A 26230-nucleotide genomic window follows, 5' to 3' on the forward strand; every position below is an offset into this window, starting at 1 on the left:
TTAGATAATATGGGGATGAATTGGACGATTGTTGAAGACTTGGCGACGTTTGTGGACTGTCTGTGACCAATTTTAAGAGTAAGATAGTCAATCAATAAGAAGTCAAGTGCTCTGCTATTGTTGTTTATATCTACATACATTGAGCGTGTGAGGCACAGTCGTGGACGGCAAAATATACTTTTCTGTACAAGTATCACTCATCGTCTGTGCGGCCCTTTACACTTTGTAAAGAAAACTAACTATTTTGTCTGTCATAACACGTGTCTGACCCACTCAATATATGCATAAATGACTTCTTCTCTCCTGATGATAGGGAGAGAAATGAAAATAATAATAATTGGTTGCAGACGTGTTGACTGGTCAATTTTATTCACTATCACAGCTTTATATACTAAACAGTAACAAGTTACAATGTACTACGACAACAAAGGTGTGACAATGGTACCCAAGACAAGAATAATTTTATCTAACCGGTAAAAACCCTACAAATGTAAATCCTAGTAGTATGTGTTAGTATGTTAAGAGTTAGTAAATCTAGTAATCGTGCTTCAACTAGTAAATGAGTTAGCTCTAGAAACCTAAATTACTATACTAGAAATCTCGCTGAATACAGCCATTGGTCCAAGCATATCACAGTGGTTTTCTACCTTTTAATTTTTGTGATACTTTTCATTAAAATATTTTTTTATTGAAATAAATAAAATGGCTTATGAATTTGAACGTTAAAATGTCTACATTAAAATTTATAATTTTATTTTACAACAATATAATAGCATAATACAATAATTTGAGATCGCGACAACAACAACAATTACGTAATGATAAAGAATTAAAAAAATAATAAAGATTATTTTGGGTGGAATAAAAATGAATGTAGGCGTATAAAATAAGTGATATGATTTTCTCTAATGCCATAATGATTATAAATGTGTAGTTTTAAAAGGTCGAAAATCACAGTTCCAGCAAAGCAAAACTCAAGCACACATTATTGACCTTGAGTTATGTGGCATTGGGACAACTAAGGGTGACCTCGAGGGTGGCATAGACAGAGTATGCCAAGAGTCTGCTCGGACCAAGGGTGTAGCTGCGTGGTAGAAAGATAGGAACCATAACTAACATTCTATAACATAAATACATATATAAAATAAATAAAATACGTATAATAGCTTGTAATAAATGAATAATTTGTATAGTTGTGCAATACAATAAATAATTTCTAAATCAATGTGTTAGGTAGTAAGAAAAAATAAATAAAAAGGGTTCTATAGTTTTCTGAATTTGGTTTTCAGCACTACAATACGCCATATTATATCCCTACATTATGTTTTTCTAGCTATGTTTAGGGACTATTTATAAGTTTTAATTTTTTTTCGGGATCGTAAAAGTATAGAAGACAGTCAGAAAAATATTTACGCTGATATCGTTCTTTGTAGTAATAAAATAATTTATTACAATATTTAAATTTATAATAATTATTACCGTCTTCGTTACTTGTCTACTAAATTATAAATATTTTTGTGACAGCCATTTTAATTTGGATACTAGAATGTTTACTTATCTAGTTGTTACAAATGTTGTCTTACAGAAAACATCAAATTTATTTTTACGTTTAGTCACAACAATGTTATAATCGCTCTTACTAATCTACGTTTAGATTGTTTTACAAAAGATCAATAATATTATCAACAATTATTTCCAAAACAATATTCTTGTTGTTTTTGTAAGACAACAACAACATAATATTTTTTATTTATTACATGACATAATTCATTCGCTATCGTAATTTTGTTACTAATGTATGCCAATCATTCTCTTAAAAGGTCAATCATAAATAATACTTACTTTTCCCGCTCTTCTAATTCAACAGGATTATTATCTATATTGCAATATTAGTATTTTTGTCATCCGAGTTAGTGAGCAGCATCCGGGAAGAGACATAAACAAAAAATAACAGTTAATATCAACAAACAACATCACAAAGTCATACAAAAACACACGATTATTAAAACGGGTTCGCTTATAGACAAGCAGAACCTTGAGCAGCATTACTATAACTAGAGTATTATTTCAATAAGCTTTATAACACAAAAATATTGTGACAACTCTTTTTAACTAAATAACTATGTTATAATCTTAAAATATAAGTAAGGAACAAACATCTGGCAGCTGATAAACAATTATTATCATCAAAGTAATGAATTAAATCTTATCTATTCATTCATAATACGCTTATTCATGTTTAACTTCATAGAGCTTTTGATGTAAAATTCGTATTACCTGTTTTTATAATATTTCAATCAGCTGTGTCTATTTATATCTATTTTTTATTTTTTATCTATTTGACATAAATAAATGTAAATGTTATACAACAATATTTACTATTGCTAAATTTACCGCAGTATAATAATATCACTCGTATAATTTCAGCTCCAAAATATTGTTCTTGTCAATAAGTTATTAGCTCCACACAACATAAATGTTATTCAATAATTGCAACATCTAATATTTATACATACATTTCGATTTAGCCCGCATTCGACGGCATATGCAGATGATGATGATGCATAGAATCACCGTGATGACCAGAATCGCCAGAGCGATTCCTCCGATCAATATCAGCTTTTGTTGGTCACGCCACCAAACTTTGTTACCTGTAAAGCAATATGGTTTAATGTAGTGGCCATTTTTTTTTTATAAAACTGAAGTAATAAATGGGCAAGCAGTCCACCTCTCGCAGCGTTCAGAGCGCTATGATATGGGACTCTTCAAAAAAGGTGTAAAAATAGCTCTCCTTCAAAGCCGGCGTCGCATTGGCGTTCCTCTAGCGTTGAAAATGTCTATAGGCGACGTTGACTACTTCGTATCAAGTAGCTCAACCATAAAAAACCTGATGGTAGGTGGTAACTGCAGAACATGGATATCTGTGACCAGCTCCATATAGTACAGAGATTCTACCTGAAGCCTATATCAGATGCGTTGCCAGTCCTGAGGATGGTGGTCTCATATATAAGTTAGCTTGCATTTATCCCGTTCCACCGAAAAGCAAGTAATGTTTGATGCTAAAAATAAGTGTGTATGTAATACCTTCGAATGAAATACTTTCGAAATTACTTAATATAATTATGTTTTTAAAATACTTAGTCTGTTATCAATCGACTTTTGATAAACATTACTTACTGTAACTATCCAAGTTAGCTAGAAACCAAAAACATTTATTTTAATATTTATCACACACATGAAAAATAAAGTTGCGAAAATTACATTATATCACATTTCACCAAAAACTAATCCCAATTATGATTAGAACGTTCCCTAAAATCGGTTTCTACTCCTGAGGACTAAGTTGGATTTCCTCAGATAAGGACTTATTTATCCCTTACCACACCCTTTCAAATCGGAACACAGTTATACATACACTATTATAACTAACTCAACAGCTGGAACGGTTTTTATAAATTTTATTTTATTGAATTTTTCACCTCCTGGATTCACATATAAGACTGTGTATAAAATAATGAAATCATTTGTAGGTGGTACGAAGGTCACCGGGTCATCTAGTAAGTAATATAACAAATAAACATACTCTTACCCATAACATCTCTCTCACACGCCCTGGACATGCCAACAGAGTTGTTAGCGAAGCAGAGGTAGGTCCTGTACACGTCGACACTGTCGTCCAACTCGAGGAAGCTCTGCACGCCGTTCTGCTTGATCGTCTCTGTCGTCAGGCTGTCGTTGTCGTTCTTCAGCTTCCAGGAGAAGGTTACCTGGCAAAGATGTTGGATATGAAGAACTAAGTATTTGAATTGAATGAACTAGTTTATCTGGTAGATGTAGAAAAGCATGAACTAAATGATGTTAATGTTAGTATCGTTTGGGGATATGTACAACGAATTAAATATAGAACGGAAGAATCGAAAAATCATAATATGTCTGTTCCTGCTTCTGGATTAAAGAAATGCCTTGAAAAAGTAACATATTCCCTAAAACCGAATATAAGAAACGCTACATTAATGTAATAAGGTTGATAAAGGTGGCGCCACTGGTGAATGTGAAAGAGTTTTATCCACGAAACTAATAAACAACATGATTTCATAGTCTTTTTAGTTGCACTGCTGATATTCTACAAATCCGTAGAAAGCCGATTAAAGTCGATAATTTTCGTCTAACGGTGGATGTTACACGTGAGCAAGTACTTACTTTTGATGGATTCGCAAGCGCTGTGCATACTAAGGTTGGTTTTCCGTCTATTTCCGTTTGTGTGATACCACATTCTGGAACAACTGTAACAATAATATTTAGTTATTGATACTTGACATAGTATCTCTTATACCAAATAGATCCAAAGCAGATCACTTGACTGCAAGTAAGCTTTGTCGTCCACGGATCGGTAATCAATCCCAAAATAACCCAATATAATAGAATTGAAGTCTATGAGTCTATAAATATCTAAAGTAGAGATGCGCTGCTAGCCCTGATATCAATATTGGAGTACATATCTTATATATTATGTGTATTTCTGTCATCGCGCCATTCAGAATATAGCATCTCTGAACACTACTATTATATGGCAAAAAATAGCTGCTGTAGAGAAATTAGCAATGTGTCCAACCAAGAGTTCTATTGAAAACATGATAAGCCAATAATTACAATAGACAATTTGTTTCTCAGAATTGTCTTCGTAATTATACTACTAGCTCTAATGAATTTACTACTTACACATAACATCCAACAACACAGTGGTGTTAACAGAGCCGTGTCGGTTGTAAGCCTCACACACATAGTTCCCAGCGTCCCGCCTGGCCACGGGGCCTAACAAGAGGGTGTTCGAAGAGGACAACACCAGGGAAGAGTTTGTGTGTTCCTTCGCGGTGTTCTTGGAGGGAGTCTCTCGACGCCAAGTGTAGCTGGGCATTGGGAAACCTCTGGAATTTACAAAGTCACATTTAAAAAAAATATATATGAAAATGATCGTGTATAAAATTTGGTCGACGGATGTTGAAACTGACAGTGAATATCCAAAAAGTAATAAGGTAAATAAATTAATTTGAAGAACTTTAAATGAAAAATAAACCACCTTACAAAAAGTTTCAAAAGTAATTATGGAAAGGAATTGAATTACATAATTATAAAAGAGTAGAATTAAGAAAATGAAGTAAAATTTGTGAAGCTAAAATAAATCTTGTAAAGTGAAAAGAATATTTATTACGTGTAGTATGCTACAGACCTTGAATTAAACCGTATTTTTTTCATAATCCCATCTTAACCTGTTTTACACTTAATTAGGAAATCAGATAATATGTTCCTTTTAAGATTTCACTTTATTGTCTTTGTAATAATTAGAAAAAAAGCACTTAGTTCGACTTGGCGGAGGCACTACCGTGCCTCCAGATCAGTATACAAAATCACTTACTTGGCTGAGCACACGACTTTGGCGGGGATTTCATTTTCATTCACAGAAACCACTTGTGGGGTTACAGTTATGTTTTCTGGTTCATCTATACAAATAAAAATAAGATTATTAATATTTTTCAAATTTATGGAGTTCATCTACACTAATATTATAAAGTGGAAAACCTTGTTTGTTTGTTTCGTTGTAATGAATAGGCTCTTTAGAAATATGTACTAAACCAACATTTATTTGAATTATTTTTTACTTTGTAGTGACATGGAAGTCGGTTTTATTTTTTTGTTATTTTTTTTTTCTAATACGCACATAACTTTGAAAGATCAGAGGTGCGTGCCTAAGATTTGAACCTCGGACCCCTCGATGAAGAGGCCGACTTTCTTAATCACTAGGCTATCTCTGCTTTTTATACGTTTTTACTACTTAATATACGTACATTCAACAGCAAACTTGGTGGTGCTGTTGACAGGCGGTCCGGCGGCGTTGCGCGACGAGCGGCACGTGTAGCGCGCCGTGTCCGCCGCGCGCGACAGCACGCCGCCCGGCCACGCAGACATGTTCCAGTGCTGGGGGACACATTGGAAAATAAATTTGAAAGAAATTAATTGTAAAATAAATTGGGAAGATATATGAATTGTAAAATAAATTTATTAAGAAATGAAGTGAATTGTTCAATAAAAGGATATAAAATACGTATTGTGAAATAAATTCATCAAACAAGAAATGAAACGAATTGTAAAATCAATTGGAAAGAAGAAATGAATCGTAAAATTAAATATAAATTATACGAGTACATTTTTATAATCGGAAAAAAATGCATTGTGAAATGAATTTTAAAATTAAAAGAATTATAAAATAAAATGAATAATAGAATAAAATATATTGGTAATATAAATTGTGTTGTAAAATAAAAATAATTATGAAATAAAATGAAATGAATTGTTATAATTATGAAAAAATATAAAGGAATTGTAAATTAAATCAATTTGTGAAATTAAATAAATTGTTAAATAAAACGAGCTGCAACTGAAATTAAAAATAAAATGAATCGAATAAAATAATTTAATAACATGAAAAGTAATGGTAAAATACCTAAATTACGGTTGTAAAATAAAACGAATTATAAAGGAAACGAATTATATTTTTTTTATGATATTCGTTTCGTTTTATAATTTTTATTGATACATGCTACTAATTCGAAAATCTAAATATCAACTTATAATAATGACATTTACACACTATCACCAATAAAAATACAGTATAAGTTTCAAAAGCATACTTACCAAAGTAGACTCCGTAGCTTCAAAATCATTCTTATTGAACTGAGGTTCGATCTTCCGTTCCACGACATAGTATCTGTCTGTCTTCTCCGGGTCTATCACTTGACCGTCCTTCAGCCATTGCACGCTGCACAGTGGCGCACATTCCACCGTGCAAGATAGAGAAATGTTCTGAAAAACAATAAATCAATAATTCAATTGCGCATCATGCAGTACTTAATATTATTTCTATTTTTCTGGTATCAATTTGAAGAAAGGAAGATTTTTTGTAAGATTTACAAAAGATCTGCAACTAACACTATATAGAACAGAGGTTTTATCTGAATCCTATCACAGATGCGTTGCCACGTGTGAAAACTAACATCATAATATACAAAATGAATCTATTCAATTTCTTGTCTAAGTACCAAAGATAGAAATTCGACAATTTCTACCTATTAGAAATTGACATTTTCATGTATGTAGAAGTTCATTTAAAAATAAATACAAATACAATACCTGTGACTTATACAAGGCTCCACTGTAATGATTCATCGCATACTTGAAGCTTGGCGGCGCTGAAAAAAAATGTACATTACATAATTATACATAGAAAATCGCAGGACGTCCAGACCTCACTATATAAATCCTAACATAATTTTGAAAAAATCATGATATTTTTTTGGTTTGTAGGTATTGACGATATTTCGTCACGAGCATTAAAAAAATCAAATTTTCTAGAACGATTATGGTCGAATTTCCCAAATGGCTTTTTCTTATAAAACCAATCTATGCGATGGGCTACCTCATGGAAAGTAGTTACTGCCGCTCATGGAGATTTGCATTCCCAAGGGACTCGTTTCAAAGAAATCTTTTTGCAACTTTTAAAGAGGTCTGTCTTTGAAAGTCTTACCCAAAACATCAATAGTAGCGAATGCCTTCTCTCCCTCTCCTCCAGAGTTATTACCCCAACAGGAGAAGTTGGTGCGATGGTCCAGTGTAACGGGGTCGATGGTCCATTTCTCGGAGACGATGTCACTGACCATCCTACCACCGCGGTTCCAGCGGAATCTAGAATTTTAAAGGAAAGATGTCACTCATTACTCCACTTCCTTCCACTACTAGGCATGGGTCTCCTATCAGAGGTAAAAGAGTTTATGCCATAGGTAGTTCAGCGCGCTGGTTAAGTGCGAATTGGTGGACATCATACTGTTGAGATTTCTGAGAGACAAATCTCTTATACCCGGTATTAATAATAATTCATCTATGCAGCCAACCAAATATTTAAATTGAAAATTTTTAATAGCATTGAGTCTATTCATCATCATATTTCATTGTTCAAACTTCAATATTTGGTATGATCATATATCATTGTTCAAACTTCAATATTTGGTAGGAAAAACATTAATGTTGACTTCGAAGGTAGAACAGTGCTTTAATGTGGAGGAATGCGAGCTGAGAACTGGAGGCTGTGAACTAAGTATCGCGATAGTGTAGCTTAGTATGAAAATTCGCAGAATATTTTACTCGCTTAGCTTAGCTTTCCTTAGCTTCAACCTCGCACACTGCTTAACTATCTCGAAGATCTTTGATGGAAAAGCGACCTTAGATGGTCTGAGGGGCTTAGGACTGGTAATACAACAATTCTCATTCAGGACTCTATTTTTGGTCTGTAGGCGTCAAGGAATAACGTATCATTCCCTGAAAAAGTAATATTAAATTTGTCTATAAAGTTATGAAGTACCTGTGAGCTTCAGGCCGTCCTTTCTCCTGTATGCTACAAGTTAAGACCAAGGATTTTCCTTTGACCACTCGCCATGGGGAATATGTCAGTTTTGCCGGTCCAGGTGGATCTGAAATTTCAAAAAATAGTTCATTACAAATAATTCCACAAAAACAAATCCAAAATATATTTGTTAAGCAGTGACAGGTATCGCTCGTTATTAATATGCAATCCATCCGTTGTTTCACCTACCAAAGTTTCAAATTTGACAATTGTTGCATACCAGAAATTGAGATGAATAAAAGAGGTGGATGATGAATTTCTAACAAAAGTGTAAGTTTAAAATTTCAGTTTCTAAATGGGGATTTTAGGGGGAAAACTTTTAGGGGGACAACATTTTAGGGGGAAACTTAGAAAATTTCTCAGTTTCTAAGTTTCCCCCTAAAATGGGGGAAATACGTATTTACTTTAAAAAATTAGCAATTCTGTTGTCTGTACCTACTACACCACATTGCGAATTGTTTTTGTGATAGCTCATCCAGTAGGTGCTTAGTAGCAGCAAGGAAAAAGGGCGTTAAATAAAATGTGCATTACAAAAACAGTATTTATTCCATAAAAACACACACCGATAAACTAGGAAACCTAAAAATTATTCAAATAGAATTTGAAATAAATAAACATAAAAGTAATTAAAATTCGGTCCTTGGGAGGCAAAATTTGATGGATTAAACAATCTTAGGCATGTTTCTATACAGAAAAAACTGGCGTGTTCTTACTTCAGTTTTAAAACTTTATTATTATTAAATTTTTGAGATGGTGTATAGTCTACGCCAAACTTTAAGTCCGTTCTGAAGTTAATGCGAGCAGGTGTCAGTCAGAGAGAAAATATGGTCGAATACAACTACAGCATATACTTCGTATCAACGTGAGGGCACACTAACGGCGCGGACTCTACAACACCTAGCCAAGATGAAACATCTGCTTTACATTTAACAATCACCTATCTAATTTTAAAATTAAGTACAATTATTATTAAGGTATTGAGTGAAGTCGAGAATCCCTCTGCGACACTCTACGTTAAAGTCTAGCTATAGATGTCAACGTTTACTTACAGTTAACAACTAACTCAGTGGTCTGACTCTCATTTCCCCAGCCGGCGTAGTTCTTGCCCTTGCAGGAGTAGTTGCCGTGGAAACTCTTCGTTGTATCTTGGAGGAGCAGCATGGATGGGTCTACTTCGTTGCATAGGCTCTCTGGAAGAAAGGTTAACTTTGATGTAGATTTCTTATATATTTGAAATTTAAAAGACCACAAAATCCAATAGAGGAAAGATTTTTTAACTTCTTATTTTATTAGATTTGGCAATTGAAGATGAAAGTTCGTATTCAACCTCAGATAGGATTAAAGTTCTACCTGTGGTCAGCTAATGCATTGCTATCCCTAAAGACTAAGGCAGGCACCACACGGGCGATTATGAGGTAATACAAATATGAGGTACACTTTGAGTCAGAAATGCCGCTGTAACTGGCGCGGGTGGCCGCTAGTATATTAGCACCCTAAGTTGGAATGACAACAAAGTGCTTCTCTCGTACTACATCCCTCGAACCAGAACACAACAGCGCTAACACTCCTGTTATAAGAATAAATAACTACGAAGAATTCTCCAAAACTTACCATCCGTCCCATTACAATCCGGCAGATACTTCAGCACCTCCCCATCCAGGTACCAGATGACTTCGTCCAGTATCGGTGGGTTCCCGGAGACCACCTCACAAGTTAACGTCACGTTCTTGTGTTCTCTTTCCAGAATTGGGCTTGGTGAGCTCATTGTCAGGCGGACTTGAGGTTTGACTGGAAGAAAAATGTTACATGTAGTATTGATTGGTGTTGGGAGCAATCCTCCTTTGATCAGTTCACTAAAGAGTAACGGCTGGCTGCAGAGGACACAAAACGGGTATCAGTAGCAAAACAAAATATATCCAAATTATTCATTTAGATGTCTGTTTGACCAGGGATTGTACCCGGAGACCGGTATGGTAATCGTTCAATCAAGAGGTCGTCAAAGTAAAGTATAGAGAAATTACGTGGAGAAGGTGGCTCTGTTTCCCCATATTTAATGATATAATAGCGACGTAAGCTTCTTCTGGGTTGTTCATCGTATTTACTAAAGCAGGAAGCTGGACTTTACTTGTTTCTTTTTTGCAGATTTTTTCCGCTACTCACATGTATTGTGAGGCCATTACTGGCCATTACTGGTAGAATTAAAAACAATAGTAATACGTCTATTAGACCACTACCGTCTGTCGAATCATAATAAATCATAATCATAAGGACTTTTTGTTCTGCTACTTTTAAATCATAAAAGACAATCATACATACAAAGCACATTAACATCAATGTACTCCTCTAATAAATCATAATCATAATCATAAGGACTTTTTGTTCTGCTACTTTTAAATCATAAAAGACAATCATACATACAAAGCACATTAACATCAATGTACTCCTCAGTTGTGCCATTTCCGACATAGTTTCCCAAGAGTACTGTGTAGTTCCCCATGTCCTCTCCCCTGGCGTCCAGGATGATCAGGGAGTGCTGGTCCGTGGTCCCGCCCTGGTAGTGGCTCGTGTCGTTCACTTGGACCCTTTCGCCGTTTCGGTACCTGGTGATGTGGAATGGAAGGGTTTTAGATGGTTTCAGTTTGGGACCAGTAGAATTTTGTTTTTCGTATGTATTTTTAATTGAATTGGATTTTTGAGATATGCTTTTTTAGTTACTAGCCAAATCACACCACTCTTTATCGTGATTGAGACTGATATTTCGTATGGAAACTGCAAAATATAAAATTTACCAAAACACTCTTACACTGAAATGCAGCCATGTATAAAAATTTCAAATCAATTCATCTTCTACGACTGTATTTTTTCCTGATATAAAAATACGGAAGCTGAAGTAAAATGATAACAGACTTAACAATTAACAAGGAAAGTGAGTTCAACAAGAAAATAATCATAAATACGTTAAATTATCTGAAGAATCACTTTCAAAGTCTCATATCTTAATAAGAAGGTACTGCCTTATTTGTAGTAACAAATATTGCCACAAACTAAAAATTGGTATGACAGTGTTATTATCACCCAAACCACGAGAATGTATACTACCTACTCACATGTTTTTGACTTTGCTGACTAACAATGCTTATAAAACACAATTTGCCGCGTTCAACGAAATAATTCAAATTGCCTCCCACAAGAATTTAGCCACGAAATTATATTCCAAGTGAATGGGGCTATTAAATTTGTTGAAGAATATGCTTATTACATGGAAGAGTGTACCCGCTGGTTATAAAAGTGACAAGCAATAATGGTGCCAATTATCATCCAAGGACCCAGAAAATAGGACCCTTTATTGTGGTTCGGGATCATTTTGATGTTTTTCCATAACAAAGAGAATTTTCATAAAGTTCGGCAATCTTTCAAATGAATGAAATTGGAGTGGCTGGTTGTATTTCCAAAATGACTGCTGTTTTCTGAGCTTATGTTTTATTGATTTGTGTCACTATAATATTAAGGATTACTTTTTTGTTGTGTAAAATAAAATATTTTTCTTCCCCGTCTTAATCATTTATGTTAAATCTTATTTTGTTAATGGATTTTCAAGTTCAAGTAGACATTTTCACGACTTTTGACACTAAGGCTTTTTGTACTCCTTTGCGTGTAAACACAAAAAAAAAAAACAAAGAAAGAAAGAAAACAGATTTTTGTTTTGAAAAACGCTTACACGTAGAATATGATAATGTAGATAAAACATAGTTTGCATCTATATGTAAAACATAGGTAAATAGTTTTCATTTTTAAAACAAAAGATGTCTATTCCGTGCCCGCACGGAGGTTAAAAAAATGCTCCAATCTACGTTTTCAATTTATTCCTACCAAAATCCTAACTTGATATTTTCTAGTAGAAAAAACTTGTTAAATGTCGATCTTTGGAAGACAAAACATTGAATCCGTTGATTATTAACGACTGGTTTAAGAAAAGCAATTTACAATCCTTAGAATTCTTATGTCAAAATCCTTGAGATTTTAAAATGCAATTTCCTGATCTACACCTAAATTTTACAAAAGAATAGAGAAAGAAAATAAGAAATCATAAGAACTTACCATATAACTTCGTTCAGTGCAGACGGATTACTTTCATATTCACTTTTTAGGAGAATCTTCGTTCCTTCAATCACTGTGATGTTTGGTGGCCCGACGTGGACGATTGGGGGATCTGAAAGTTAACAAAATGTATGGTTACTTTTGGAAAAGGAACTCTTACCTTTTGCACCTCAGCAGTTGGTTATCCTTTAACCACCGACGTGGGCCTGACAGGCCCAGTAGAAGTAAAAATCCCCTAGAACTTCCCTTCCCCGCAAACGACGTACACGCCGCTTTATATCCCTTCGAGTTAAGTTCCTCTGAAGCCATGAAAGGAGGTATACGTGTCGAATAGTGCAATTTTCGTAAGTAAAACCGTATTGAAATTTTTCAGTGGCCTCACGGACCCCACGTCGGTGGTAGTATGACTTTTTTGTATTGGCAAAATATAATAAAAAATATTATATTGTGTACAAGATTGAAGTAGCGAAGGAGTACAGCTCATTGAAAGTGGCTACTGCCGTCTATAGTGGTTTGTGACTTTTTCCATATAGAATAAGTTCCACCTAAAGCCGATTACAGATGCTTTGCCACTACTAAGTACCAAGATAGTCGCCTCATGTGTAAATTAGTCGGCATTCACTGAAGCACAAGAACTGCTTCACTCCGGTACTGGTTCTGCCATCTTAAAATCTTTGTCAAATTACAAAGGGTTCTAACACCTTCAAAATTGCTATCGCTATCATGTTAGTAGTATAAGACACGAAATACATAAATGAAGTGACTTACACCAAACTTCGAGATCCCTGGTCGCGTGGATTGGATGGTCTTTGTTCTGTATCATGACGTCATTAACTGCTTGACAGATGAACTTCCTCCCATTTTCGAAGCGCGTTGCTGAGAATGTCAGGTTCGATGTTGTTTCAAACGTTGTGTCCTCCTGGAAAAAATGCAAGTCAGAGTATTGGCAGTATTTTTCGTATAAATAAAAGCATCATTTTTGCGTATCATAAAATGTGATAGCAGTTACATGGCAATCGTTAAATGATTCAAAGTTAAAGTCTAACGATTTTGAAGTTGTGTGGCCGTAAAATTTTAATTCTATCCGCCGGAGGCTTTCGACATTCAGAATTGTCGCTGTCTTTACTCAGTTGGGACGGAGAACTAAAGTTCATAGAAGTGACATGAGCGTAGTTTGAAATGAGCCTGAAGATGGAAGAACTATAATGTAAAATATTGTTAGGAACGATGGTAAGAGTAAAAAAATGTAATTGTCAAATGAAGGTATTAACTAAAACTGAACTGAAAAGGCACTGTAGATCGTCTACTGAGTAATTATTTTCTGATCGTTGTAAAGAACGTTACTCTGCCACTTTTGTTGCTCATTTGTTTAATTGTTATTTTATTCTGTTTATTTAGAAAAGTTAAGGTTCTCGGATTATGAAACGTTGGTTTTTAAATCAATTCCTGACGAGGTTCGTAATAATAGATATGTTATAAAAAAGCTTGAGTTTTGAGACGACCCGGTTTGACGCGCAGAGTGTTCCGGGTTCGATCCTCGGCTAGACGTATACCTGAGCGTAGAGAATTATATTTTTGAATTACGATAATTGTGCATATTTCTTAAGAAATTTTGATAGTATTTGTTTAAATTTGTACACTTATACAGGCAGTGATGGCATAATGGTTGAAACTTGGTTACTCAACCAGGGAGCCCAGGTTCAAATCTCAGGCCTAATCATTACTTGCTATTTTTTTTTTAAATTTATTTATTGTTTAATGTCAAAAAGAACGGTTATGCACCAATTACACTTATTAACAATCATTATAAATAATACATTTCTATAGACAGATAAAAATAAGTTATATAAATTCACAATGTCGATGTTAATTATAATAAAAAAAAAATATAAAAAAATGTCAATGATGATAAGAGACAAGTTATGAAAATACAATAGTTAAGTATTAAATGTTACATTGTTTCCATGATTATTCAAAATAATAATAATTATAAAAAAAAGCAATACAAAAAAATACAATTTAAGATGAACATTAAATGATAATTGTCGATGTCAAATATGGAAGAAAAAAAAAGATCAATATTATTTGTCAGTGTGCTTTAGACACACTTTTAACACGTTTTGCCACGAATCCGCAAAAATATCATCGATCATTCCTCTGTAGATTTTGAATGCAGTTACTAATTGATCGTTCGCTCTTCTGATCTTAAGCGAGCTATAGTCAAGACATCCCAGGAGGAATGCCGTAACGGTAAAGGAAAACATCATGAGGAAACCTACATGCCTAGTGAATTCTAGCATTTTCCTTCGCCTAAAGTCTAAATTTCTTATTTTAGAAGATACTTATGGCTAGCAGTAATAGGCAATAATAGGTTGCCAACAAAGTCGGTAACTCTAAATAGAAAAAAAATCCTCCTATGAATATTTTTTTAGAACGAAAACACTCTTACAACGACATAGGTTAAACTTACTCAAGCAAATATAAATACATGTCATTATATCTAAAATAAACCGAGTTATACTAACAAAACTAGACAAGATATTTCAAGCAGAATAACCAATTATAATACCTGGAAACAGTCTAAGCACAAAATTACTAAAGATCCTCTGTTGACACAACCTCTAAACCGAACGGAGCGGTTCCAGCGACTTTGTTTCCCAAAGTTTACTCAAGTATTTGAATTGTAGATGTCTAATTATATATGCATAGAAAATAACAGCTTTCGGGCGTTTATAATGGTCGTGTATGTCTTTTGTAATGAACGAAATTCATTTGTCTCTAGTACGTCGTGGGTTAAGGAACCAATTCTAAGTCTTGTTTATTCGGTACCGTCTTAAATTTTGTTAACTGTTTCATTGCTTTGTTGGGTGTAAGGTTGGGTATAATTGATCTTTACTTAGTTGAAGGTATATTTAAATTAGTGTACTATTTAATTGTGTTCTGTTTTCGTCAATTCATTTCGCCGCTTCTTCTTCATAAAGGAAACACTGCGAAGTAGTAAAATAATTGACGTTCAAAAATAACTTTGTAAATAATCTACTTGGAATAAAATAATTTTAGTGCAGATTGCTTCAATAACTTTTAAAAAGTTGACGGTTATAGAATATACTATATCTCCTTTACCACGTCCTTCAAATCAGAACACAGCGCTTAACATTTATGTTATTAGGTAGACATAGGTGTGACTAATGGTGGTTTAAAGGTGACAGAATCACAGAAGATTCTACCACCTTTAAAATTGTAGATAGGTTTGATGTTATAAGTCCATGAGCGGCAATTGTCATCATAATTGAAGACAAGAAAGATTTTTTTATTACAAAAAACCTCACGATAATTTCCTTCACTCTTTACACTTGTGGCAATTTCTAACAGAGTTATGACAGTAATAGGAATGAAAAGTGTGAAAGCCTAGTGGTTAAGAAACTCAGCCTCTCGATCGAGGGGTCCGAGGTTCAAATCCCGAGCTCATATCAGGCACCTCTAATTTTTCAAAGTTATGTGCGGATCAGAAACAAATTATCTTAAATGGTGGAGGAAAACATCGTGAGGAAACCTGACGATGTTTGACACAACTGACAGATTCATAAAAATAGGTATGTGAAGTCTACCAATCCACTGTGGCCTAATCCTTCTAATTCTAAGAGAAGACCCGTATCCAGCAGTGGGACAGTAATGGGTTGATGATGATGATGAATAGGTATGATGGTATGTCTCTGAAGTTTCTACTTTTACCATGAAGGATTCCACTCATACATTCATTTCCCTAAACGATGTTCCTCATCATCCATCTTACTATACTGTGTTCTTATCCCATTTACGGTAGTTTTAATCATTTATCTTAATCCTTAAACGTGAAACAAGTCATGTTTATTTATGAAGATCCGGATTGCTTTCCCCGCCAAGTTTATACGCAGCAGTGGTATGATAGCGGTAGATAAACGATGTTAGAATCTTATGTACTTAGTTCGCTTAGGTATTGATCAGAAAGTCACTATGCAGTAATACTGACAGCGTAAAAACTAACTGTTATCGACAAACTCATGACTGTATCACTGCTGCAAATGACTCTTATATCAGAGGAAGCCTGGGCAATAGTTGGTGCCGTGGACAGGCTAAGTCTCCACCATATAGGTCCTCATGGTGTTTTCTTTTAGCGGTCTTATCATTATATAGAAGTAGCAGACGTGCATACAAGACAACTGTACCCTTCTGCACATAAAAAGACTTGCAGTTAGCGATCAAAGCATATCGCCTACCGTCAAACCTCAGCCTTACTGCAATACATTTTCCTCAAGACAGTATTTAAGCATGCAACAAAAATAAGCGGGAAATGTAAGCGCCTTGCGCTTTCGATGTTAAATAAAATGTTTGAGTGCTTCTTTTTTTAACTTTTAATGCAAACACTCGATGTTTATTCAAAACTTCGGTGTGAATTTATCATGGGATTTTAGTGTTAAAGTTTGGATAAAACTACTAAACGACGATGAGTGTATGTGTGCGTGTGTCATGTGAGTATGTAAGTATGGTTGTATATCTACAGGGTGTAGTTTTTTCAAAATGAACTCGTTCAATTCTTTGCTAGGGAAATAGATTTTTAAAAAATCTAATGATGCAGTTTTAGTTTTTAAATGGGCCTCTTAAATGCATTGATATTTTTTCGCTATTTCTTATAGTTTCATATTTGGCCCTCAAGGTCCATTTGAAAAATCCACCCAGTATAATTACATACCTTTAATAAAATCTGAAAATGGCGTCGTTTATATATATTTTTCATTCTTACTTTACTTGATGATACATTTGAATTAAAATAAAGTGTAATTAAGTACTTACCGATTCCACTTGCTTTTGCTGCTCGCACGAACATGAAACAAAGAAAAGCAATCATTAGTCAAAGCAATCAACCATCATCAATCAACCAACTATGCAACCATCGTCAAAAAACCAACAATTTACTATTTAGCCATGCCTTATTTTATAATAATATAATAATAAGTAACATTTAAATTAGAAATAAAACGGCCTAAATTCTAAAAGAGAATAATAAAAACGCTATTACTTAAACATCGAATGCTTAAAATTGAAATCCTTACATCATTTAAGAAAGACTGTGATATTTTAACACGCTTTTATTAGATTGGGTTGTATGTATGTATGTATGTATGTATGTATGTATGTATGTATGTAACTATGTAACGGAATCTTTGAACACGATTTCTATCCACTTTGAACGTTCAGTTTAATTCAAAATTTTGAAGAATTACTTAAACAACTTAACATATTTTTACTAAACATAGCTTAGAAGGAATTCAATGAAACCTGCTGTAACATGATTAGTTGGTGATAGAACCATTTGTGGTCCGACATGGTAAGTGGCTACCATCCAAGGACGTCTGTAATCAACCCCAGGTAGGATTAGATATTCCTACCTGAGGTCGGCCACAGATGCACCGCTACTCCTGAGGACTAAGCTGGAACGCATCGGAAAACTCTGTCTCCCTTACCACACCCTTCAAACCAGAACACAGCAGCGTTTAACATTGCTGTTATAAGGTAGAAATAGGTGTGGCGGTGGTGCCGCCGGAGTCGCACCACAGAGAGTTCTACGACCTTCAAGGACTACTTATATGTTGGAAATTTATGTATAATAAAGTTTTCTTTCTTTACTTCCAGACATGGGCGTCAAATCTTTTGCGTCGGTGTAACATTGTTAATATTACTTAAGATATTTATTTAAGGCTATCCTTGAAGGCACTTCAAACTTTAATACCTACACACTTTGTTTACATAATCAGAAATAGTCTGAGAGGGGTGGCTGTTTGGGGGTAATACCTTAATTAATGCCTGAGGGTAATTCGTTAAGAAATTAATTAATTTCGAACAGTCAATTAATTTGAGACCTCGAGTCGTGGGCTTTTTGATGTAGGGACTTAAAATATGTTTTTAAATTTACCTCTTAATAGGTTTTATGGCCTACTTTTGGAAATAGGTGAATTCGTTTTTAGGGGAATTTTATATGACAATAATGATGTGTCCTTACGCACGTAAAATATATTCAATAAAAATTATGTTTCTACTTTATGAAACATATTAATGAGTTTGTATATTACAGTACAATTGAAAATTTAAAAAACATATTTATATTGTTTTTTTTTATAATATAAGTGCAGCAAACGAGCATGCATTCTGATGGTATGTGGCTACTGTCGCCCATGAAAATCTGTAATCAACCCCAGATAAGATTAGATTCCACCTAAGGTCGCCCACAAATGCGCCGCTACCCCTGAGGACTAAGCTGGAGCGTCGGATAAGTATGTCTCCATTACCACACCCTTCAAACCAGAACACAGCAGCGTTTAACACTGTTTTATTAGGCAGAAATAGTTATGACGGTGGTGCCGCCGGAGTCGTACCAAAGAGGGTTCTACCTTCAAATCATTATCAAGATTTATATCTATTTAGAACTTTACGCTTAAACAATGTCAACCAAAAACTATGTAAGAATGAAAAAGTATTAACGAACAGCAAAACAATCCAAAATATTTATAACTCCCTTTTGAGGTATCGAAATTATAATTATTCCAATGAGAGTAAGAACTGTGTTTCAGCGTTTCAGGAATTAATTGGTTGGAATTTTCGCTCGAATTTTGTTACCTCCTCGGAGTTTTAGGGATGGGAACCTTGGAGGATTTCTATCGATATACGAATTTATATATGTGCGTATTAGAAATTAATTATCACTTGCTTTAACGGTAAGGGAAAACATCGTGAGGAAACCTGCATACCTGAGAGATTTATAAAAAAAATCTCCAAGGTATGTGAAGTCCAGCGCGGTAGACTATGGCCTAATCCTTCTCATTCTGAGAGGAGACCCGTGCACAGCAGAGGGACAATAATGGGTTGATGATAATACGAATTTATTTGGCATATGTACGGATAATTTTTATCGACTTCGAAAGAAAAGAGATGTATAGGAGTGATAGCCTAGTGGTTGAAACTCCGCTTCTGAATACAGATTCCATCCCAAGCATCTGCATTGTTCAAAGTTATCTGCGTATTAGAAATTAATTATCGTTTGCTTTTACGGTAACGGCAATATAGTGAGAAAACATACACATCGAGGGGTATTTAAAAAACGTTCTCAAAAGTTCACATGTCTTTAAGAACATTATTGACCAGCGCGGCAGATTATGGCCTAATTTTTCTCACTCTCAAAGGAAACCCGCGCCCAGTAATAAGACAGTGATGGATTAATGATGATTAATTATAATATTTATAAATGATTCAAACTTTTCTCGGCAGATGTATTTGGAATTTCATGAAAGAACGAGAAAAAATGAATTTCGTAAAAATGTGGTAAAACATGAAGTTGGTAGAACCCTTTGTGGTTCGACTCCGGCGGCACCACCACCGCACCTATTTCTACCTAATAACAGCAGTGTTAGGCGCTGCTGTGTTCCAGTTTGAAGGGTGTGGTAAGGGAGACAGACTTTTCCGAGGCGTTCCAGCTTAGTCCTCAGGGGTAGCGGTGCACCTGTGGCCGACCTCAGGTAGAAATATCTAATCCTATCTGGGGTTGATTACACATGTCCATGGGCGGCAGTAGCCACTTACCATCAGGTGGACTGCATGCACGTCTGCTATTCCTATATTATAAAAAAAAGTAACACAATATTACTATCGATATTATTGCTATCGATAAAACTAAATAACATCATTCCCTCCCCTACTCTTAAATCTGATTACAGTTAGTAGGCTGCATTTCAGGGTTTTAAGGCAAAAGAATTCCTGACTACATTGTATTATTTCTTTTCCTGATTTCACTTTGCATTTTCTTTTATTTCTTTTTTACTCGTTTTGACTTGATGAGTGTTAAAAGTTTTACAAATTATACACAATTCTGTAGAGTATTTAATTTTGAGTTTGTAAATTGATAGCCTAGTGATTAAGAAGCTCGGCCTCTTGATCGAGGAGTTTGAGGTTTAAATCCCCGGCACGCACATCTGACTTTTCAACGTTATATGGGTATTACAAATTAATTATCCTTTGCTTAGGGGGAAGGAAAACATCGCGAGGAAACCTGTATATATGAGAAATCTAAAAAAAAGTTTTCAAAGGTATGTGAATCTCCCAATTCGTACTTGACCAACGCGATGGACTATGGCCTAATCCTTTTTATCCTGAGAGAAGACCCGTGCCCAGCAGTGAGACCGTAATGGGTTGATGATGAAAGTAGGAGTCAGTCAAGTAACTGACTGTAATATACAGTATAGCGTTGAGATCCGGGTTCGATTCCTGGGTAAAGGTTTATAAGTTTTTAGGTAAATATTTTAGGTCTTGATATTTACAATCGTAGTCCGCTTGGCGTTGAGTGGTCACTGCCGCCCATGAACAACTGTTGTCGACGAACATATTAAACGAATTTTATCTATACACGTAATTTAATATTTTTTCGAGGCGTTCCAGCTTAGTCCTCAAGGGTAGCGGCGCATCTGTGGCCGACCTCAGGTAGGAACATCTAATCCTATCTGGGGTTGATTACAGATGTCCATGGGCGGCAGTAGCCACTTACCATCAGGTGGAGTGCATGCTCGTCTGCTACTCCTTTATTATATACTAGCTGACCCGGCAAAGTTTGTACCGCCTCAAAATCTATTTATCAAATATATTTCATATAAAATATAGTCTATATTACTCGTGGATAACGCAGCTTTCGAATGGTGAAACAATTTTAAAATCGGTCCAGTAGTTTATGAGCCTATTCATTACAATCAAACAAACAAACAAACAAACAAAGTTTTCCTCTTTATAATATTAGTATAGAAAAAGCCTTTATCTCCATCATAATGTTAAAATCGGTCAAGGCATTTAGGCTTTAGGGCGTACTAAAGAATAAGACATACATACGCTCGAAGAACACTACTCTCCGCAGTCGGGTAAAAGCATAATAACTTACTTTACCCCGAAATACAACAAAATATTCACATACTTTTCAAAACATTATCCCGCAATTGTTCTAACACAAAAACGTTCATTAGTATATTTAGGATATTAGCCTGATAAATACCGTAGGCCGTAAAAAGGGATATCGTGGAATTATGAACAAAATTTAATTTAAATGCGAAAACATTACTCCTTGAAATGTAGCAAAGAACTTAAATAAGACGCGTTTATTATAATATTTAGGGTGTACACGGCGGGACAGCGAAAGGTGTACTATCCTCTAAAAATATTTTTCAAATATTTTTTATACTTTTTGAAAGATTACACTCTTTGTTTATACGCCAGAATATATCGTCGTTTCAAAGATTACAGGTACTGGTACTACCATTTTATTAATTTATAAGTTTTTATTTAACTTACTATGTCAGTTCGTCGACTTGAGGGTCACATTTTGCAACTGAATTATTAATCGATTGACTACAACAAAAAAAATCATTACAATCTATGTCAATATACATTATTTTTTGAAATAGATACTATTCCAGGATTTCTTCCTCTTGAGGTAGAAATTAGAAAGCTAGCTCAGCTATTTCTGAGGACTTAATTGGGTCCAGCTATCCAACCTAATGCAGCCATCGTTACTTCCCTTCAAAGTCAAAACAGGCGAGGCATTTCTATAATAATATTATTTTCTACAGAGCTTAAAGATTTAAGACGATACTTTTCCGTTCCTAAAGTGTAACAGTTGATTATACCGTCCGAATTAGAACCAATTAATTATGTACGCACTTTCATCGCCGCCTCACGTGAGGGAACAAGGGCTGCCGTTTTACGACCAACGACACGATTCACGATACGACTACGATGGTAGAACAATCGGGTGTGTACGGATTTTTTGGGGAGTTTTCCTACTATATGTGAGGGGTTAACTTTATTTTAAAATAGATGGTGACTCAATAAAAACAAAATTTCAAAGATTCATATCAAATTTTAAGGCTTTAATCTAGATTTTTCTTTCTTTCTCCTGATCTGACATTCAAGATGTTTAATTATAGATTATATTTGTAACACGAATAACAAGTAAGTAATGTTTAAATGTCTAAAAAAATAGTAATAGTATCTTAATTCGGCGTAAATTTTATTGACGCACGTTTTTACCTACAATAAAAATTAATTAGCATTACCTTCATAGGAGCTTACACGCGCTTACACACGATACGACGTATTTACGTCGTGTCGTGTGTCGTGGTCGTGACGTCTAAACGTAACTTTTAAACTCACAAGCTTGTGCAGAGTTTTATTGCTAGCGTTTAGAATAATGTATATTTTAGGAGCTTCTATATCAATTTTAATGTTTCTCTTTTAGTATGCATATTACTTTCTTACGGCGTTTATTTTGTTAGTAGCTAGCTGTTGTAATAAATTGTTTTATTATTAAATTACTTGCTTTTCCCTCCGACTTTACCCGAGTAGTAAATATAATATATTAGACAAAAGTATAACCGGTAAAGAATTTTAGAAAAAATCCTTCAGAATAATTCACGTTATACAAGTAACCCTTTATTATTTTTACCTTATCAGTTTCAAACGAAGATGGTTTCGGGTTCGATTCCCGGGCAGGCAAATATTTTTTTGGTTTATTTTTTTCTGGATATTGCATTTAAGTCTGTTATATGTTTACTCGTGTGAGTGTGAGTGTGTAGTGTGTCAATGACACCCAGACAGATGTAACAATATGAACGTAAAAGCAATATTAAGTAACCGTTGAAGTACCGTCAGAATAAAAATGAGAAATAAATTTAAACATAATTAAAGACTTTCTTGCCAACCGTACGCAAGTGGTAATGCTTAATGAGCTACTCAGCTCATTAATTAATTTTGTTTTTCATTAAAATTTACGCTATATACTTCATTTAAATACATTTTCAAGAACCCCAAGATGATTTTTGATGTAAAATATATATTCTTTTGAATGAAATAAAAAAAATATATATATGTATGTGTGAAGTGTTATAGGTTCTGTGTTCGGATTAGAAGGGTGTGGTAAGATGCTATTACACTCACAGCCCAGCCTAGGTGTCTTTGTATCGTGGGTGCCATGGACACACACAAAGACGAATAAACAAACACCAGAACCAGAACAGATATCCAAATTCATCATTCAGGTGTCTGGCTGGCCGGGGCTCCAACCCGGAACCCTTTGCTCGTCAGACCGGTATGGTGACTGCTCCGCCACGCGGGTCATAAAGAAACATACTTACTCGTGGCGTTCCAACTTAGTCCTCAGGTGTAGTAACGCATGTATGGCCGACCTTAGATAGGACTCTGATCTTATCTGAGTCCTATCTAAGGTCACAGATGTCTATACAGTGGCCACTTACCATCAGATGCACTGCTCATTTGCAACTTGTTTAAAAAACGTTATAAATCGCGCGTGACCCCGTTAAAATATATTCAAAGCACACAAATTTATGAAAAGCAAAACTTTTTCAAAAATATGAAAACTGTAGTCATGTGTGTAGTTTATCTGAACCATGCAGGCGAGCTTACCGTTGTACTATTGATATGATATGTGTTAAAACCGCTTAATATTCTGACATTTCAAATGATATATTCGCGTTTATTAAGGGATAGTTCAAATCACTTAATACAATTCACTTTTTTGGAATTTGGCAAAAGAGGATATGATTCACATGATGGTAAGTCTTTTTTTATAATATAGGAGTAGCAGACGAGCTTGCAGTCCACCTGATGGTAAGTGGCTTTTACCGCTCATAGATATATGTAATCAACCTCAGATAAGATTAGATTATTGCCTGAGGTCCGCCACAGACACGTGGCTACCCTTGACGACTAAGCTGGAACGCCTCGGATAAGTATGTCTCTTATAATATACGTAGAATAGACGACGCACAATCATAACATAGATTTTGAGGCTATTAAACCTTAGGAAAACGCAGACCAGTAGCACTACCATGAGTTGGCATAGAAACGCCACTATAGAAATTGTAAATAGAAAACTATTGTCATTTTGCTAGTGAATAACATAACTATTATCGTTACGGTATTTCTTGACAACGTCTGTCAAATTAATAACTCATGGGACCGAATTTGTATGGCAATAGATCATAATGACATTCGCTAGCGATTTGATTTCAATGGCTTTTTTACGTATCGAGTTACGTAGTTGCTCACACTACGGATTTTAGTTCTACGAGTAACCACCAGAGGCGCTGTACAATTTTTCATACATTTATTTTATGGTATGCATGGTAGTGCTACAGTTAAAGTTTGGTATAGTTTCCTGTTATGTGGATTTGTATCGATCTGGTCCGTAAGTAACATACTTATTTAAATATCATATACTTATATTATGATATACATATACATATATCAAATAACCTACCTTTTTTTAAAAAGTTCTAAAAGATTGCAGCCACAATTTAATATTTTTTGGCAAATTAATAATAAAAAAAATAATTAAATAAAAATCAATAACAAAAATGGCTTACTGAGTTATGTCACATTTTTGTCAAGGAAGTACGTTATTATGAGTATTATGTCATCCTATTATCTTATAAAAACTCATTCAGTACTTTCTTACAACATCGCTAGTTACAGCCAAAGCCAGGATATAAACATAACGTAGGTATTTTAATATGAGAGTATCAATCGCGGGCACGACGCGGTCTCTTTTAATTAAAGTCATTCTGCAGGGAAAATTCAATTTCGTACACAAGGACTCTAAGATGTAGGGAGTCTGGATGAGCCGTGAGGAAAGGGAGATTTGTAAGTGCCATTCACGTAAGTGAGACATAAATACTATCATGTTAATGATGTGCTGATAAAGTGAGATAAAGGCGGGTAGGGTGATGTTGGCGGGTGATTTGAACTGAGGGAGGGAGGGAGTTGAACCCTTTGTGGTTGGCGGCACCACCGCCACACTTATTTCTGCCTCATAACAGCAGTGTTAGGCGTTGCTGTGTTCCGTTTTGAAGGGTGCGGTAAGGGAGACATACTTTTCCGAGGCGTTCCAGCTTAGTCCTCAGGGGCAGCGGCGCATCTGTGGCCGACCTCAGGTAGGAATATCTAATCCTATCTGGGTTGATTACAGATGTCCATGGGCGGCAGTAGCCACTTACCATCAGGTGGTAACACAGTGCTCGTCTGCTGCTCCTATATTATAAAAAAAAGATTATAATTGGAAACAAAATACGACATTGTTTTGTACTTTGACTAGACTATACTATGATGGCCTTATGGCTAGGCCGTTGTATATTATATCAGTAGTCACTTCCATACAAATCATATCCGCAACACTAATGGCTGGCGGAATTAGGATACGTGATGCAATTTTTCATTCTGTCACCGAGACGCCTCGAAGGCTTTCATATGAGGTTCAGTATCTAGGATAATGGGATATTCTTCGAGCTCTCGTATACTGTGGTTTTATTTTAAAATCGTGTTAAGTATTTTCACCACCGCTACTTTTTATGCTTTATAATAATTTGTGATGTTTGTCATTATTAATAATGAATGTAACCAATGTTTGCGTATTAATTGAAAGACAATTTCTAGTTAGCAGAAATTGTCAAATTTCAAATTTTTGTCTACTTAAAATTGACTCCTGTTTGTTGTCCTGAAAGGTGGTAGAACTCTTTGTGGTTCGACTCCGGCGGCACCACCGCCACACCTATTTCTGTCTAATAACAGCAGTGTTAGGCGCTGCTGTGTTCCGGT

General features: G+C 35.0%; 1 protein-coding gene across 13 annotated transcripts in view; it reads right to left on the reverse strand.

Moving 5' to 3' along the window:
* nrm (neuromusculin) overlaps positions 1-26230 on the reverse strand; it is a 524966-nt gene that overhangs the window by 12039 nt on the left and 486697 nt on the right. For 4 of the 13 annotated variants that reach the window (XR_012102726.1, XR_012102724.1, XR_012102727.1 and 1 more), the window contains exons 9-26: positions 17381-17398; positions 13319-13469; positions 12551-12662; positions 10871-11052; positions 10064-10240; positions 9502-9642; positions 8411-8519; positions 7580-7737; positions 7186-7244; positions 6691-6858; positions 5844-5973; positions 5414-5498; positions 4720-4925; positions 4201-4283; positions 3590-3767; positions 3178-3195; positions 2517-2651; positions 994-1084 (exon numbers count right to left, since the gene is read on the reverse strand). Coding sequence is in view for 9 of the 13 variants with exons in the window: in XM_073077931.1 (XP_072934032.1) it covers positions 1843-1876; positions 2517-2651; positions 3178-3195; positions 3590-3767; positions 4201-4283; positions 4720-4925; positions 5414-5498; positions 5844-5973; positions 6691-6858; positions 7186-7244; positions 7580-7737; positions 8411-8519; positions 9502-9642; positions 10064-10240; positions 10871-11052; positions 12551-12662; positions 13319-13469; positions 17381-17398 (2144 nt within the window). In the remaining 4 variants the exon portion in view is untranslated. Of the gene's footprint in view, positions 1-993; positions 1085-1842; positions 1877-2516; positions 2652-3177; positions 3196-3589; positions 3768-4200; positions 4284-4719; positions 4926-5413; positions 5499-5843; positions 5974-6690; positions 6859-7185; positions 7245-7579; positions 7738-8410; positions 8520-9501; positions 9643-10063; positions 10241-10870; positions 11053-12550; positions 12663-13318; positions 13470-17380; positions 17399-26230 lie in introns of all 13 variants that reach the window. The other 9 variants (XM_073077935.1, XM_073077936.1, XM_073077933.1 and 6 more) reach the window with 4 other exon arrangements.

Source organism: Epargyreus clarus, unplaced genomic scaffold (assembly GCF_041222505.1).
Source record: "Epargyreus clarus isolate Ecla_fem2 unplaced genomic scaffold, WU_Ecla_fem_2.2 ptg000011l, whole genome shotgun sequence".
Lineage (NCBI taxonomy): Eukaryota > Metazoa > Arthropoda > Insecta > Lepidoptera > Hesperiidae > Epargyreus > Epargyreus clarus.